The sequence below is a fragment of the Entelurus aequoreus genome, linkage group LG17, assembly GCF_033978785.1.
Source record: "Entelurus aequoreus isolate RoL-2023_Sb linkage group LG17, RoL_Eaeq_v1.1, whole genome shotgun sequence".
NCBI lineage: Eukaryota > Metazoa > Chordata > Actinopteri > Syngnathiformes > Syngnathidae > Entelurus > Entelurus aequoreus.
Genome location: NC_084747.1, coordinates 1,439,712 through 1,456,705, shown reverse-complemented (window position 1 = coordinate 1,456,705; position 16,994 = coordinate 1,439,712). Strand labels below are relative to the sequence as shown.

Sequence of the window (16,994 nt, the reverse complement as noted above, 5' to 3'; positions counted from 1 at the left end):
GGGGAATGGAACCATGGACTTTTCATGGTCTTATGGTTACAAATGGTTGATTGATCATTTATTCTTTTATCATGAGGTTAGGTACAGCGTGGATAGGTTTTATGTACTGATATGGTACTGTCCAGGACTAGGATGCGGTCTCTTGGGCGATGCCAGAAACAAGTTAGAGGGAAATGTGATTGCTTCTTTGGATCAAATGACAAACGTCATCCTCCCACCATCACCACCTCCAATGATGCTCCTTTCCTCGCCTCGCCCCAATTGGCTGGGACTAAGTAGGAAAAATGCTCTCACTCTCCGTTTTCCACGTCTGGCTTTGAGAGACCAGGTCTCCCGCGTTGATCCGTCCCAAAGTGCAGAATCTCTCGGCCGCGTGTCGAAACGTCTATTTTTGCATGCGTACTGTCAGTGTGGTGTGACTTGTAAGGGCCTGAAGTGGGTTCCAAGGACCTGGTGTTTGCAGACCCACGGGTCAGTGGTGCATAGAGACGTGTCCTGGTGGAGTGGCACATGGAGCATCCCAACCTTCTACATACAAATGCAACACAAAGGCTCCCCTTCGGGCAGCACACTCGAGAGATCTGCTTTTTGTAATCAGAATTAGAATCAGAAATACTTAAATAATCCCAGAGGGGAAATTAACATTTTCAGCACAATCCCATTCAAGATCAGACAAACATTACAGGGAGACAGAACAGGATCGCTGACGGGTTTGCCGAACTTCCGGCGCCGTTTACAAAAAAGGCAAGAAACAGGTAAACGCTGGTGACGGGGCCTGGGCCCCTAAAGAGGGGGTCCAGACTGCGGCCAAGGAAAAAAAACTCATAGCCATAGCACACATAAACATGTGTGTAAGAGGGAAACATCAAAGGACATTAAAAGAGCAGAGCTGATGCAACCTGACACTTCTACACACAGCCAGAAAAGTAACAAAAACATATACACTGTGGTGGCCTCTGGGGTGTTCCACGCCAGCGTCTGCTGGGGTGGGGGGAGCATGGCCAGAGACAGGAGCAGACCCAACAAAGCAAGCACCCTCGGCTGCCCACCAACTCTCGGCCAGTGTCCAGTCCGCCTGGATAAGCGAGGATACGTCCAATACCTGCTGATTCAGACAAGACACTGTGAAGCTTGTCCGCCAGCTCCGCAGTCCTGTCTCTTCAGCCGCATCTCCTCCAGTCTCTCCAAACGGACTCTGGTGTGGCAGAGACCTAGCAGCTGGTCTCCATGGCCAAAAGGCTCCCAGGAGGCAGATCCAGAAGTAATCTAGGTGTGTTAGTGCGACTTTTCAAAAGCCAAACCCGATCCGATTAAGGTTGTAGAATGCTTGTGTACATGCGCTAAATTAGTTTGATTTCTCAAACACAGTGTCTTTCCTCAACTCCCTGAAAGTAACAAGCCAGGAACTCCCCCGCCAATCCCTCAAACTGAACTTTTATTTTGACCCGGTAACATTGGCTGCTTTTTGCTAAGCGATTAGCCCGTATAATAGCAAAATCTCCAAGGATTTGCTAAATCTCACAAATCCAAAAGTCATTCTTGGTAATTAGCTGGAACAGCTGGCAAAAGACCCTGAGACGGGATCAGGGAAATCTAGTCCTGAGGTTTGGTGTGATGTAACAAATGCAGCTGTTGGTCCTCAACACAGTAGAGATGTTTTTTATTGATGTGATTGCTGGACTTGAAACCAAACAAAGAAGGAGATCCTCTTTGTTTACGTTGAGAAGAACTGGAACCTGCAGCCCAAACATTTTCTCGTCCTTGTGGCTTAGTGAAAGTACTTTTAAGTCCGTTATCTTTACTAGTGTCTGAGCTCTTAGAGGAAACGTTAGCGGGTGGCGGGGTGGCCTTCCAAGAGGAAATACCTCTGTCGGCTTTGAAAGAAAAAAAAAGTGCTTCTCTCTCCAACGCTGATACAAAAGTGACAGAGCTGAGCCACGTTTTCAGATTGCTGCGAGAGAAGAGAAGTCCCAAGCTGTTGGTTGTAAAGAAAACACAAATACGGGGGAGGGGTGTGTTATGAGGGATGACATCATGCTTCAGAGGAGGAACATCTGCCCAGCTCAAACATGTCAGTCGCTGCAGATTGCGACATATTCCTATGGATTCATCACACTGGTGTTTATCTGGCAGGCGGTTTCCTTTAGACCTGCACAGTACCTGGCTCCTCTACGTGGCAGGGAAGACGACGTTCCAAGAAAGAATACGTGGGAGGCAGGGACAGTTCTCTAGTAAGATCTACCCAAACCTCATCTCACTGAGCGCTGACCTCATGTTGACTTTTCATTGTGGCGCGTCAGCTAAGTCCCAACTTCACTGCTAATTAACAAGACGGACAGCCGGCCTGCAGAGATTTGTGGGCATCGCAGTTTGTCTGGCAGCTGTATGACAAACCGGTTAAGGACCACTTGGCGTTCACCAATCAATCAAGATGTGGACATGGAGACAACGTGACAAGTTAGACATCAGCAATCAATCCACTCTTGGTTTTGTCCTGGCCATCCTTGTCATTTCTGTTGCCAATGGGTGTAGGAACTTTCCCATTTACCCTGTGTTTCCACCAAAAACTTCCCTGGGTAGATTTGTTTCTTTAGGAACTTAATTTACCGTATTTCCTTGAATTGGCGCCGGGAATATGGTAATCGCATGCCTAGAATTACAGCCGGGTCAAACTCGTTTTGCGAAATAATTAGCGCATGCTTGGCACTTCTGCCGGGTCAAACATGAGTCATTAAATGACTCCCGCCTCCTGGTGGTAGAGGGCGCTAGTGATCCTTCTTGCGACTGCTGGTACTGCAGAAGACCTGTGCTGCAGAAGAAGACAACAGCAGCAATAGTGCGCAGCCATTGTTTTACCATGGAGGATTATATATCTAAAATAAAACAGTTTTCTAAAGTGGACTTTCAATGGAAGCAGGAGGTAATACTTAAAAGGAAGATCTCCATCGAGACAGAGAGACTTTTAATACTGAAGGAAGACTTCTATATCGATGCTTTTCTTCAAAAGGAGCTGGCATGGACTCATTTATACCTAAAGGTAAGACCATAATAACGTTTTTTTTATTAAATGTGCTTTTCATGATAAGGTAAGCGCCAAAGTGAGAAGAGGTTTTAAAATAATTACCGCATGCATGGCAATCTCGCCTGCTTTTGGTAAACGCAGGGGTGAGAAGAGGTTTTAAATTAATTAGCACCCCTGCGGCTATTCAAGGAAATACGGTAGTTTTGTAGTAGCACAGCAGGACTTTCAAAAACTCCCTGTGGAACCTTAGCGGGGTCGGGCTGTGCTGTCGACCGCTGATTGGTTGAACACGGTTGGGGGTGTTCCTAAAGCTGCTTACTCAGGGACTCCACAACCTGGTAATTTGAAGAGAAATGTGATATAAAGGAAGGTAAATCACATCAACTATTCACTATTTACTATGCTGTAAAAGTAATCAGTGACACACTGTGTAGTCTAAACCCAAGTTAACCGAATGCTAATGCTAATTCTGTTTGTGTTGTCGCCTGGTACAAGCACTGACCTTTATTATCCATATATTGTTCTTTACATCTGAAATTGACCTTAAGGACTGGGCTGACCCTCATGAAAGATTGTGTGAATGTGTTGTGGCTGACCTACAGATTCAAGCAGAAGGTGTCATGATTTAGCCAGGGATGTCTTTATGTAACTTGTATTCCCCTAAATGATGGCTTGTTTGCAAGTAAATGTTTCATAAAATCAGGTCACATATTTAATTGTAAAAAAAAAATGTTGCTTTATCCCCAATATTAGCCTGAAAAGGTAGCACTGTTGCAGCATGGGTAGACACATGCCGTGTTCAATGGTTGAATCGCTCCCTTTAACAATCAAAGTTGGGCACAACCATTAGCTGAGTAGATCACATCTGTACAGTTTCTGATCTTCAACATTCAAACCATTCCTACCAACAATCAACTATTGTTTGATACAATCGGGTAACATATTTCATTGTAAAAAAAACAACTTTGCTTTATCCCCCAAATTAGCTGAAAAGGTAGTACTGTTGCAGCATTGAATTCTGGGTAGACACATGTCATTTTCAATGGTTGACTCCCTCCCTTTAGCGACCAAAGTTGGACAGGACTTGGACTGTCAGGTTGTTTACCTCAGTAGAGTTACTGAGCTCCCACCCTGGTGAGTGGGGTGAAAATCCCGGTGAGTCCGAGAGTATGCCTACTTTCTTAGATAATTATGCAGCCTAGGAGTCTTATACTATAATTCCAACTATTACAAGATACATTGAACATTTCGATCTTCGTATTTCTTTTCGGTACAGTTTCCGATCTTCAAGATTTAGACCCTTTCTACCATTCATTCTACATTCCACTAGCATTTCAGTTGAGCTTTGACTCTTCAGTTTTAAAACCAGTCCTCCTACTCTGCATTCAAACTTTGTTTCAAAAATAATTCTCACCTTCAGCATTGATTGGGAGCAGGTTGTAGTTTACTAACGGGACCACTTTCGGACTGCTGGACACTGTAGACTAAAGGTTGACTTTTTATTTAAAATCCGATACGCTGTTGTTTTTAAATCATATGGTTTCGTTGTATTTCATTAACTTAGACTTAAGTAAAAGAAATATGAGTTAATATTGTCTATTGACATGGTATCAGTGTAGAAATATACTAAATCACTCCTCCATATGCCTGATTTGTGAAATGTGGTGAAAACACAAACCACACAGGTCCACAGGAAACATTTAAGTTCCAGGAACTAGTTCCTAAACTTTGGACGGAAAAAGGTCTAATGTTGAACAACTCTGTGTTTCCTGGGTCAATGTTTGCGTCACTATCCCCATTTTGAGTTCTGTACAGTCCACGTGGGGGTGTAGTGTTGAGAGGTCTCTCCTTTTGTCCTAAAAGTTGGTATGCACCAGACCCCCACCCCTTCTCCTTCCACTCAGCGGCTGGCATAGACTTGGAGAGGCGACAAAGGCCTTGGGCGGTGATTTAGTGGGAACCTGATCCTGGAGCAGGTGGTCTGAAGGCAGATGTTGGGTCTCACCTTGCACTAAAAACATCTTCTGTTGCAGGGATAGTCAGTGTGATGACACGGATGTGGAATCCGCTGGAAGTGATATTTAGACGCTGCTTTGATCTTCCAGTTGCCATGGTTGTCTTCGCCAACGTATTTCACCGCTTGGTTTTGGTTAGTGTTAAAAACTACATTCACACAGTTCAATTTGAGCATTCTTTAAAGGGATGCTACAGTCAGCCTGTTATTAGTGAAGTTCATGACTTCATAGTTAATGAATCATACTTGTTAGTCTTTAATACATGGAAATAATTACTCGGGAAAGTCATTAATGCAATGATGTCGATTACGTGTCCATTGCGATGTACATTGATATTCTTTTATCGGCCAGCCCTACCTTCAGTATGCTGGTCTCAGTCTGTTGCTACATTCTGCTAGCCTCTGTGTGAGCAGCTTCTACCTGGCGTGGAGCTTGTCTTCTCCAAGTAACACACGTTTGTCCCCACCCCCGCCTCACCAATCATCCAGGCAAGCGTGAGCTGACCTGAGGTAACTTGTCAAGCAACAAGTGGGCCATTGTGTGGGCTTTGCTAACACAATGAACTCATCCTGATTGTCTAGAAAAGGAACGTACAACTATTAGCCTCCTGGATGAACGTCGGTGCCGGAGTTAACGTTGGCTGAGGACTTGTTGTACGGCAAGTGAATGAAGCATTGTATGGACTTTTGTGCAAAACCATGAGCTGGATGGAGTCTTTAACTTCAGGGTTCACAATGTTAGGCCAGGCTGAAGGAGCTACTTGTTTTCTAAACTACCATTTGCAATTCCAGAAGGAATTGCGTGTGAATGCTCTATGTGCGCAAGCCGCCGAACCGCCGACAGGCGTGAGTGGAAGTGAAATGCTTGAATGTCCAGGGTGAGTGGAGTGTGTAGATGTTGGAACGCTTCGTATCGGTTGACAAATGTGGGATATGTTGAGGTTTGTGTATTGCCCATTCATTGTCAAATGGGGGCAAAAATTCCTGGTAATTCCGAGTAATCAAGGAACTTTCCAAAGCGGCAAACATGCTGGCTTTAATGTCCAGGGTGAGTGTAGATGTTGGAACGGTTCCAATCGGTTGAGAAATGTGGGATATGAAGAGGTTTGTATATTGCTCATTCATTTTCAGTGTGGGGATATTCCTGGTAATTCCGGGTAATCAGGAAATTTTCGAAACCGAGAAACAGGCTGGTTTGATTGTCCAGGGTGAGTTGAGTGTGTGGCTGTTGGAAAGGTTCGAGTCGGATGAGAAATGTGGGATATAGATAGGTAGATTGTATAATGCCCATTCATTTTCAACGGGGAGAAAATTCCAGGAATTTTGGGAAAGAGAAACATGTTTTACGTTTGGTAAATGGGAAGAGTCGTGGTCAGTTGAAAGGTCGGAATTGGGCTTAAAAATGGTGAAACATTTTGACAATTTTGGGCATTGTAGAACTATGAACACGTCCATTCATTTGAATGGGAATTTACTGGAAATTTTGGGAAAACCTGGAATCTTTGAAAATATTAATAATAGCACAACTGTCCTAGATGATATGAATGGGTTGGTGTTGGAATTTCTGGAATTGGTTAAAAAATGTTGACGTAGTACCAGTTTGAATTGAGAATGGGTACTTCTGAATTTTAGGAAAACTGGGAATTTGTACGGTAAAAGAATAGGAGAGTTTGCGGTCCCAACGAAAAGGAATGCCTTATAGGCGGAATGGTCAAAAACGGTTGAAAACTTACTTTCCAGGAAGAGGTGAAAACAGGGCTTTGGAATTCAGGGAATTCCTGGAATTTTATTTTATTTTACTTTGAAAATATTAGTTGGATTGTCCAAGGTGAGTGGAGTGTGTGGATGGTTTAAATCGGGTGAGAAATTTGGGAGTTGCGCATTTCTGAAAATTGGCCCGTTCGTTTTCAATGGGCAAAATGACCTGTAAAATGGGGAATTTTGGGTAATCCAGGATATTTTTTGTGTTTTTTTGGGGAGTTTACGTTTTGATACTCGAATGATTCTGATCGGATGAAAACTGGGCTGAACTTTTGCAGCGAATAATGATAAAGACATGTTTTTGTGGTGTGAAATCTTATTCATGGATGGACCGACTTTCATATATTTTCCAGTTTTTGTCCTTTCCTGGAGTCTCCTTCCCGTTTTTGTTTGCTTTGGCTGCGGCAGCGATGGAGTCGCACGACAAGCCTCCGTCCGCAACACTCAGTGTGGGCTCATTAAAGGAGCGCCACCAGTTTCATGTTCCGTCATTCAATCAAATAACAAGGCGACAGACATGGATGGACATGAGCACCACAGAAGAAGATGTCAAAATAAAAATACAACCGTTATTTAACCAGATAAGAAACCCATTGAGATCAAGATCTCTTTCAAAATGCAAACTTTGTGTAAATATCTTGAGATGATTACATGAGTGAAGAAGGTGAGGCAGCAGCTCACACATTCTCATACTTTCTGTAAGAAATGATGTCAGCCATCTTGAAAAATGTCTTAACTATAATCTACGTGAAGGAGCCCGGAATTGTTTTTATTCAAATGCTGACAATATTTCAGAAACCTTACAATGTATTAAATACACAAAGAGGTATAAAATGGAGTAGATGAGTTATTGTGATGTAGACAAATGTCATATTTTGACCCATTTTCCATATTTTGAAATACAATGTTGACGCTCCTCTTAGACACATGTAATACTAATGTTTATTGATGATAAATTAAACACTGCATAAAACACCTTTCCTACAAAATAATGTTCAAAAAACAACTTAAAGCCTGGTCCAGATGTTCACTGACATATAATATTCATGTTTAAATGACTTCTACTGCAAATAATACGCCTCCAAAGATTGGTTATCGGCCTCCTTGATTACTAATAATCATTATTGATGATTATAATGGGCTTGAAAAACACCCCAGCGGTCGATCACTTTTATAAACCAAATAGCAAATTCATCTTTTTGCTGTTGGCCATGTTAACTCCGAGTGACCTCATTAATGAGTCATGCTTTTCTTGACACAATAATATTCAAGCCATCTCTTCACGTCACCATTTATTACAAAATATGTCCATTTGAACTTGAGTGTCTCAGCGGGATGTAACATTAACAGCTGATGTGTGTTTGCAGGAGGCTTCTCCGTGGTCTTCCTGGCTCGTACGCACAGCGGCGTCCGCTGCGCCCTCAAGAGGATGTACGTCAACAACGTCCCCGACCTCAACGTCCACAAGCGGGAGATCACCATCATGGTGAGACGCCTTTCTTTTTTTGTAAGGATGTAAGCCATACCTGGTGTGTTGTGGTTAGGGATGATGTTTGATAAGGAATTATCGAGTTCGAGCCTATTATCGAATCCTCTTATCGAACCGATTCCTTATCAATTCTCTTATCGAGTCCAGATAGGTTGTTGTATATAAATGATAAATGGGTTGTACTTGTATAGCGCTTTTCTACCTTCAAGGTACTCAAAGCGCTTTGACACTATTTCCACATTCACCCATTCACACAAACATTCACACACTGATGGAGGGAGCTGCCATGCAAGGCGCTAACCAGCAGCCATCAGGAGCAAGGGTGAAGTGTCTTGCCCAAGGACACAACGGACGTGACTAGGAAGGTAGAAGGTGGGGATTGAACCCCAGTAACCAGCAACACTCCGATTGCTGGCACAGCCACTCTACCAACTTCGCCACGCCGTCCCTAATAAGTTTGAAGAAATATTTCACAAATATTCTTCGTCGTAAAAACAGAAGCTAAAATGAAGAATTAAATTAAAATGTATTTATTATTCTTTACAATAAAAAAAATGAATTTACTTGAACATTGATTTAAATTGTCAGGAAAGAAGAGGAAGGAATTTAAAAGGTAAAAAGGTATATGTGTTTAAAAATCCTAAAATCATTTTTAGGGTCGTATTTTTTCTCTAAAATTGTCTTTCTGAAAGTTATAAGAGGCAAAGTAAAAAAATAATGAAATTATTTAAACAAGTGAAGACCAAGTCTTTAAAATATTTTCTTGGATTTTCAAATTCTATTTGAGTTTTGTCTCTCTTAGAATTAAAAATGTCGGGCAAAGCAAGACCAGCTTGCTAGTAAATAAATACAATTTTAAAAATAGAGGCAGCTCACTGGTAAGTGCTGCTATTTGAGCTATTTTTAGAACAGGCCAGCGGGCTACTCATCTGGTCCTTACGGGCTACCTGGTGCCCGCGGGCTTAACCCTTGGTGACCCCTGGTCCACATGTTTAAGTCAGTACTTTGGGAAGGCCATTCTAAAACCTTCATTCTAGCCTGATTTAGCCATTCCTTTACCACTTTTGACCTGTGTTCCCGCCATGTCCTGCAGAAGGAGCTGTCAGGCCATAAGAACATTGTGGGCTACCTGGACTCTGCCGTCAACACAGTGTCAGACAGCGTGTGGGAGGTCCTCATCCTCATGGAGTACTGTAAAGGTATACTTTCTACAATATTTTTTGTCACATCTATACAGATATATTGCCCATTTATTTTTAATGGGGGGAAAATCCTGGTAATTTTCGAAACCAGGAAACATGCTGGCTTGAATGTCCAGGGTGAGTGGAGTGTGTGGATGTTGGAACGCTTCAAAGCGGATGAGAAATGTGGGATATGCAGTAGATTGAATATTGCCCATTCTCTGTCAATGGGGAGAAAATTCCATGAAAAACGGGAATTTTGGGAAAGGAAAAAAATGTTTTGCATTCGAGGAAGAGTAGTCTGGGTGGATGGTTGAAAGGTCGGAATCGGGTTTGAAAAATGCGAAACATTTTGAGAATTTAGGGCATTGTAGACTATAAATACGTCCATTCATTTGAATGGGAATTTTCCTGGAAATTGGGGAAAACCAGGAATTTTTTAAAATATTGATAATAGCACACTTCTCCTAGGTGATATGAATGAGTTGGTGTTGGAATTTCTGGAAACGCTTCAAAAATGTTGACGTAGTAACAGTTTGAATTGAGAATGGGTATTTGTGAATTCCTGGAATTTCGGTAAAAACAGGAATTTTTACGGAAAAAAATAGAATTTGTTGTCCCAACTAAAAGGGATGTTTTGAAGGTGGAATGATAAAAGGGTTGAAAAATGTGGCCTGTGAAAACTTTCCAGGGAGAGGTGAAAATAGTTATTTGTAAAACCTGCAATTCCTGGAATTTTTTTGAATTTGGAGAATGGTAGTTTGCTTGTTTAAAGTGAGTGGAGTGTGTGGATGTTGGAACGCTTCAAAGCGGATGAGAAATGTGGGATATGCAGTAGATTGAATATTGCCCATTCTCTGTCAATGGGGAGAAAATTCCGTGAAAACCGGGAATTTTGGGAAAGGAAAAACATGTTTTGCATTCGAGGAAGAGTAGTGTGGGTGGATGGTTGAAAGGTCGGAATCGGGTTTAAAAAATGCGAAACATTTTGAGAATTTAGGGCATTGTAGACTATAAATACGTCCATTCATTTGAATGGGAATTTTCCTGGAAATTGCGGAAAACCAGGAATTTTTAAAAATATGGATAATAGCACACTTCTCCTAGGTGATATGAATGAGTTGGTGTTGGAATTTCTGGAAACGCTTCAAAAATGTTGTGGAGTGTGTGGATGTTGGAACGCTTCAAATCGTGAGAGAAATGTGCATGTTTGACAATTGGCTAGAGATGTCCGATAATATCGGTCTGCCGATATTATCGGCCGATAAATGCGTTAAAATGTAATATCGAAAATTATCGGTATCGTTTTTTTTATTATCAGTATCGTTTTTGTTTTTTTTGTTTTTTAATTAAATCCACATAAAAAACACAAGATACACTTACAATTAGTGCACCAACCCAAAAAACCTCCCTCCTCATTCACACAAAAGGGTTGTTTCTTTCTGTTATTAATATTCTGCTTCCTACATTATATATCAATATATATCAATACAGTCTGCAAGGGATACAGTCCGTAAGCACACATGATTGTGCGTGCTGCTGCTCCACTAATAGTACTAACCTTTAACACTTAATTTGACAAATTTTCATTAATTACTAGTTTCTATGTAACTGTTTTTATATTGTTTTACTTTCTTTTTTATTCAAGAAAATGTTTTTAATTTATTTATCTTATTTTATTTGATTCATTTTTAAAAAAAGTACCTTATTTTCACCATACCTGGTTGTCCAAATTAGGCATAATAATGTGTTAATTCCACGACTGTATATATCGGTAGATATCGGTATCGGTTGATATCGGTATCGGTAATTAAAGAGTTGGACAATATCGGCATATCGGATATCGGCAAAAAGCCATTATCGGACATCCCTACAATTGGCCCATTCTTTACAATGGGCAAAATGTCCCGGAAAACTGGGAATTCTGGGTAATCCGGGATATTAATTTTTTTATTTTTGGGGGTATGTCACGATTCCCAGTAGAGCAGAACGTTTTGATAAAAGTTGGGCACTCACACAATCAATGACCTTGTGGTCAAACAGAGAGCCGGTATTTCTGTTTTCTCATGCACCCCGAATCATTATTAAAGTATTGAAATTGTGAGTATCTTGGTTTCACCTGCACTGAAGTTGATTGTCGGCCACATGGTGTGTGTCAGCGGGCCAGGTGGTGAAGCAGATGAACCAGCGGCTGAACGTGGGCTTCAGCGAGGCCGAAGTCTTGCACGTCTTCTGTGACACGTGCGAGGCGGTGGCGCGGCTGCACCAGTGCAAGACCCCCATCATCCACCGAGACCTCAAGGTAAGGAGGACTCGTCTCACAGGGAATTGAAACCAAGAGGGGGGAACTTGCGGCTTGGCCCGGGAAGTGAGACATAGAAATGTGCTTGGTCAACTTCCTCTGCCAGCTTGTCTTCTTATTTCCTTCCCTTCCTGTGCACCTCCCGTGTTCTCTAAGTTTGACTTCATCTTTAGCAGCCAGACCACTCTGCACATGCTTGAAGGTCTTTGTGGGCTTCTCAGCGGGCTTCTGACCGACGACCTGAAAAAGGGTGCGGGGCCTCTGTTGAGCCCCCGTGGCTTATGTAACAGTGCGGGGACACAAAAGAGCGTGGTGGCTCAGTCATGCGTCACGGAGGGAAGTGACCATCAGGTCATCGTTAGCGCCATTGTCTGCAGCCTTTTTTCATCCACAACATTGGACCTTTGTCCAAAATGTGTCCACACATCCGTAACCCCTTTGGCTTACCTTCACCTGCAGGGGAACTGCACTTTTGGGGGGAATTTGACCTATCATTTACATTCCCTATCTAAGACAAGAACACATGTTTTCATTTTTTTTATGCATTCTAAATCGAAAATAAACATTAGAAAGAGTCAGCTAACATTGGAGTTCCTAGGAGTTGATCTATTCTGCTTATAAAGTGCTCTAAAAACATTCAAAAACCTCCATTAGGTTTTATATACACACTGTAAGTACATATGTAGTGTATCATTTATAATAACATGTAATGTATACATGATGTAAGTATATATGTCATGTAGTAACATTCATAATAACATGTAATATATACATGATGTAAGTATATATGTCATGTAGTAACATTCATAATAACATGTAATGTATACATGATGTAAGTATATATGTCATGTAGTAACATTCATAATAACATGTAATATATACATGATGTAAGTATATATGTCATGTAGTAACATTCATAATAACATGTAATATATACATGATGTAAGTATATATGTCATGTAGTAACATTCATAATAACATGTAATATATACATGATGTAAGTATATATGTCATGTAGTAACATTCATAATAACATGTAATATATACATGATATAAGTATATATGTCATGTAGTAACATGCATAATAACATGTAATATATACATGATGTAAGTATATATGTCATGTAGTAACATTCATAATAACATGTAATATATACATGATGTAAGTATATGTCATGTAGTAACATTCATAATAACATGTAATATATACATGATGTCAGTATATATGTCATGTAGTAACATTCATAATAACATGTAATATATACATGATGTAAGTATATATGTCATGTAGTAACATTCATAATAACATGTAATATATACATGATGTAAGTATATATGTCATGTAGTAACATTCATAATAACATGTAATATATACATGATGTAAGTATATATGTCATGTAGTAACATTCATAATAACATGTAATATATACATGATGTCAGTATATATGTCATGTAGTAACATTCATAATAACATGTAATACATACATGATGTCAGTATATATGTCATGTAGTAACATTCATAATAACATGTAATATATACATGATGTAAGTATATATGTCATGTAGTAACATTCATAATAACATGTAATATATACATGATGTAAGTATATATGTCATGTAGTAACATTCATAATAACATGTAATGTATACATGATGTAAGTATATATGTCATGTAGTAACATTCATAATAACATGTAATATATACATGATGTAAGTATATATGTCATGTAGTAACATTCATAACATGTAATGTATACATGATGTAAGTATATATGTCATGTAGTAACATGCATAATAACATGTAATATATACATGATGTAAGTATATATGTCATGTAGTAACATTCATAATAACATGTAATATATACATGATGTAAGTATATGTCATGTAGTAACATTCATAATAACATGTAATATATACATGATGTCAGTATATATGTCATGTAGTAACATTCATAATAACATGTAATATATACATGATGTAAGTATATATGTCATGTAGTAACATTCATAATAACATGTAATATATACATGATGTAAGTATATATGTCATGTAGTAACATTCATAATAACATGTAATATATACATGATGTAAGTATATATGTCATGTAGTAACATTCATAATAACATGTAATATATACATGATGTCAGTATATATGTCATGTAGTAACATTCCTAATAACATGTAATATATACATGATGTCAGTATATATGTCATGTAACATTCATAATAACATGTAATATATACATGATGTAAGTATATATGTCATGTAGTAACATTCATAATAACATGTAATGTATACATGATGTAAGTATATATGTCATGTAGTAACATTCATAATAACATGTAATGTATACATGATGTAAGTATATATGTCATGTAGTAACATTCATAATAACATGTAATATATACATGATGTAAGTATATATGTCATGTAGTAACATTCATAATAACATGTAATATATACATGATGTAAGTATATATGTCATGTAGTAACATTCATAATAACATGTAATATATACATGATGTAAGTATATAAGTCATGTACCGGTAGTAACATTCATAATAAAATGTAATATTTACGTATTTTGATCATTTTAAGCATACTGCATCGTATTAATTTCACAGACGCATCACAACAATAAGACTAATAATCGTTCTAACCCTTACCCTAACTAGATTGAACTGTGTTACTAAATAGTAAAAAGACTAAACAGTGTTACTAAATAGTAAAAATACTAAATAGTAAAAACACTAAACAGTGTTACTAAATAGTAAAAATACTAAATAGTAAAAAGACTAAACAGTGTTACTAAATAGTAAAAATACTAAATAGTAAAAACACTAAACAGTGTTACTAAATAGTAAAAATACTAAATAGTAGAAACACTAAACAGTGTTACTAAATAGTAAAAATACTAAATAGTAGAAACACTAAACAGTGTTACTAAATAGTAAAAATACTAAATAGTAAAAACACTAAACAGTGTTACTATCTAGTAAAAATACTAAATAGTAAAAACACTAAACAGTGTTACTAAATAGTAAAAATACTAAATAGTAAAAACACTAAACAGTGTTACTAAATAGTAAAAATACTAAATAGTAAAAACACTAAACAGTGTTACTAAATAGTAAAAATACTAAATAGTAAAAACACTAAACAGTGTTACTAAATAGTAAAAATACTAAATAGTAAAAAGACTAAACAGTGTTACTAAATAGTAAAATTACTAAATAGTAAAAACACTAAACAGTGTTACTAAATAGTAAAAATACTAAATAGTAAAAACACTAAACAGTGTTACTAAATAGTAAAAATACTAAATAGTAAAAGCACTAAACAGTTTTACTAAATAGTAAATAGTAAAAACACTAAACAGTGTTACTAAATAGTAAAAATACTAAATAGTAAAAACACTAAACAGTGTTACTAAATAGTAAAAATACTAAATAGTAAAAAGACTAAACAGTGTTACTAAATAGTAAAAATACTAAATAGTAAAAAGACTAAACAGTGTTACTAAATAGTAAAAAGACTAAACAGTGTTACTAAATAGTAAAAACACTAAACAGTGTTACTAAATAGTAAAAACACTAAACAGTGTTACTAAATAGTAAAAATACTAAATAGTAAAAACACTAAACAGTGTTACTAAATAGTAAAAATACTAAATAGTAAAAACACTAAACAGTTTTACTAAATAGTAAAAATACTAAATAGTAAAAACACTAAACAGTGTTACTAAATAGTAAAAATACTAAATAGTAAAAACACTAAACAGTGTTACTAAATAGTAAAAATACTAAATAGTAAAAAGACTAAACAGTGTTACTAAATAGTAAAAAGACTAAACAGTGTTACTAAATAGTAAAAAGACTAAACAGTGTTACTAAATAGTAAAAACACTAAACAGTGTTACTAAATAGTAAAAAGACTAAACAGTGTTACTAAATAGTAAAAACACTAAACAGTGTTACTAAATAGTAAAAATACTAAATAGTAAAAAGACTAAACAGTGTTACTAAATAGTAAAAACACTAAACAGTGTTACTAAATAGTAAAAATACTAAATAGTAAAAAGACTAAACAGTGTTACTAAATAGTAAAAATACTAAATAGTAAAAGGACTAAACAGTGTTACTAAATAGTAAAAAGACTAAACAGTGTTACTAAATAGTAAAAACACTAAACAGTGTTACTAAATAGTAAAAAGACTAAACAGTGTTACTAAATAGTAAAAACACTAAACAGTGTTACTAAATAGTAAAAATACTAAACAATGTTACTAAATAGTAAAAATACTAAATAGTAAAAACACTAAACAGTGTTACTAAATAGTAAAAATACTAAATAGTAAAAACACTAAACAGTGTTACTAAATAGTAAAAACACTAAACAGTGTTACTAAATAGTAAAAATACTAAATAGTAAAAACACTAAACAGTGTTACTAAATAGTAAAAACACTAAACAGTGTTACTAAATAGTAAAAATACTAAATAGTAAAAAGACTAAACAGTGTTACTAAATAGTAAAATTACTAAATAGTAAAAACACTAAACAGTGTTACTAAATAGTAAAAATACTAAATAGTAAAAACACTAAACAGTGTTACTAAATAGTAAAAATACTAAATAGTAAAAGCACTAAACAGTTTTACTAAATAGTAAATAGTAAAAACACTAAACAGTGTTACTAAATAGTAAAAATACTAAATAGTAAAAACACTAAACAGTGTTACTAAATAGTAAAAATACTAAATAGTAAAAAGACTAAACAGTGTTACTAAATAGTAAAAATACTAAATAGTAAAAAGACTAAACAGTGTTACTAAATAGTAAAAAGACTAAACAGTGTTACTAAATAGTAAAAACACTAAACAGTGTTACTAAATAGTAAAAACACTAAACAGTGTTACTAAATAGTAAAAATACTAAATAGTAAAAACACTAAACAGTGTTACTAAATAGTAAAAATACTAAATAGTAAAAACACTAAACAGTTTTACTAAATAGTAAAAATACTAAATAGTAAAAACACTAAACAGTGTTACTAAATAGTAAAAATACTAAATAGTAAAAACACTAAACAGTGTTACTAAATAGTAAAAATACTAAATAGTAAAAAGACTAAACAGTGTTACTAAATAGTAAAAAGACTAAACAGTGTTACTAAATAGTAAAAAGACTAAACAGTGTTACTAAATAGTAAAAACACTAAAC

General features: G+C 36.7%; 1 protein-coding gene across 1 annotated transcript in view; it reads left to right on the top strand.

Annotated features, from left to right (window-relative positions):
• LOC133632132 (BMP-2-inducible protein kinase-like) overlaps positions 1-16,994 on the top strand; it is an 82,149-nt gene that overhangs the window by 17,273 nt on the left and 47,882 nt on the right. The window contains exons 2-4 of the mRNA XM_062024373.1: positions 8,165-8,283; positions 9,380-9,485; positions 11,627-11,769. Coding sequence (XP_061880357.1) covers positions 8,165-8,283; positions 9,380-9,485; positions 11,627-11,769 — 368 coding nt within the window. The remainder of the gene's footprint in view (positions 1-8,164; positions 8,284-9,379; positions 9,486-11,626; positions 11,770-16,994) is intronic.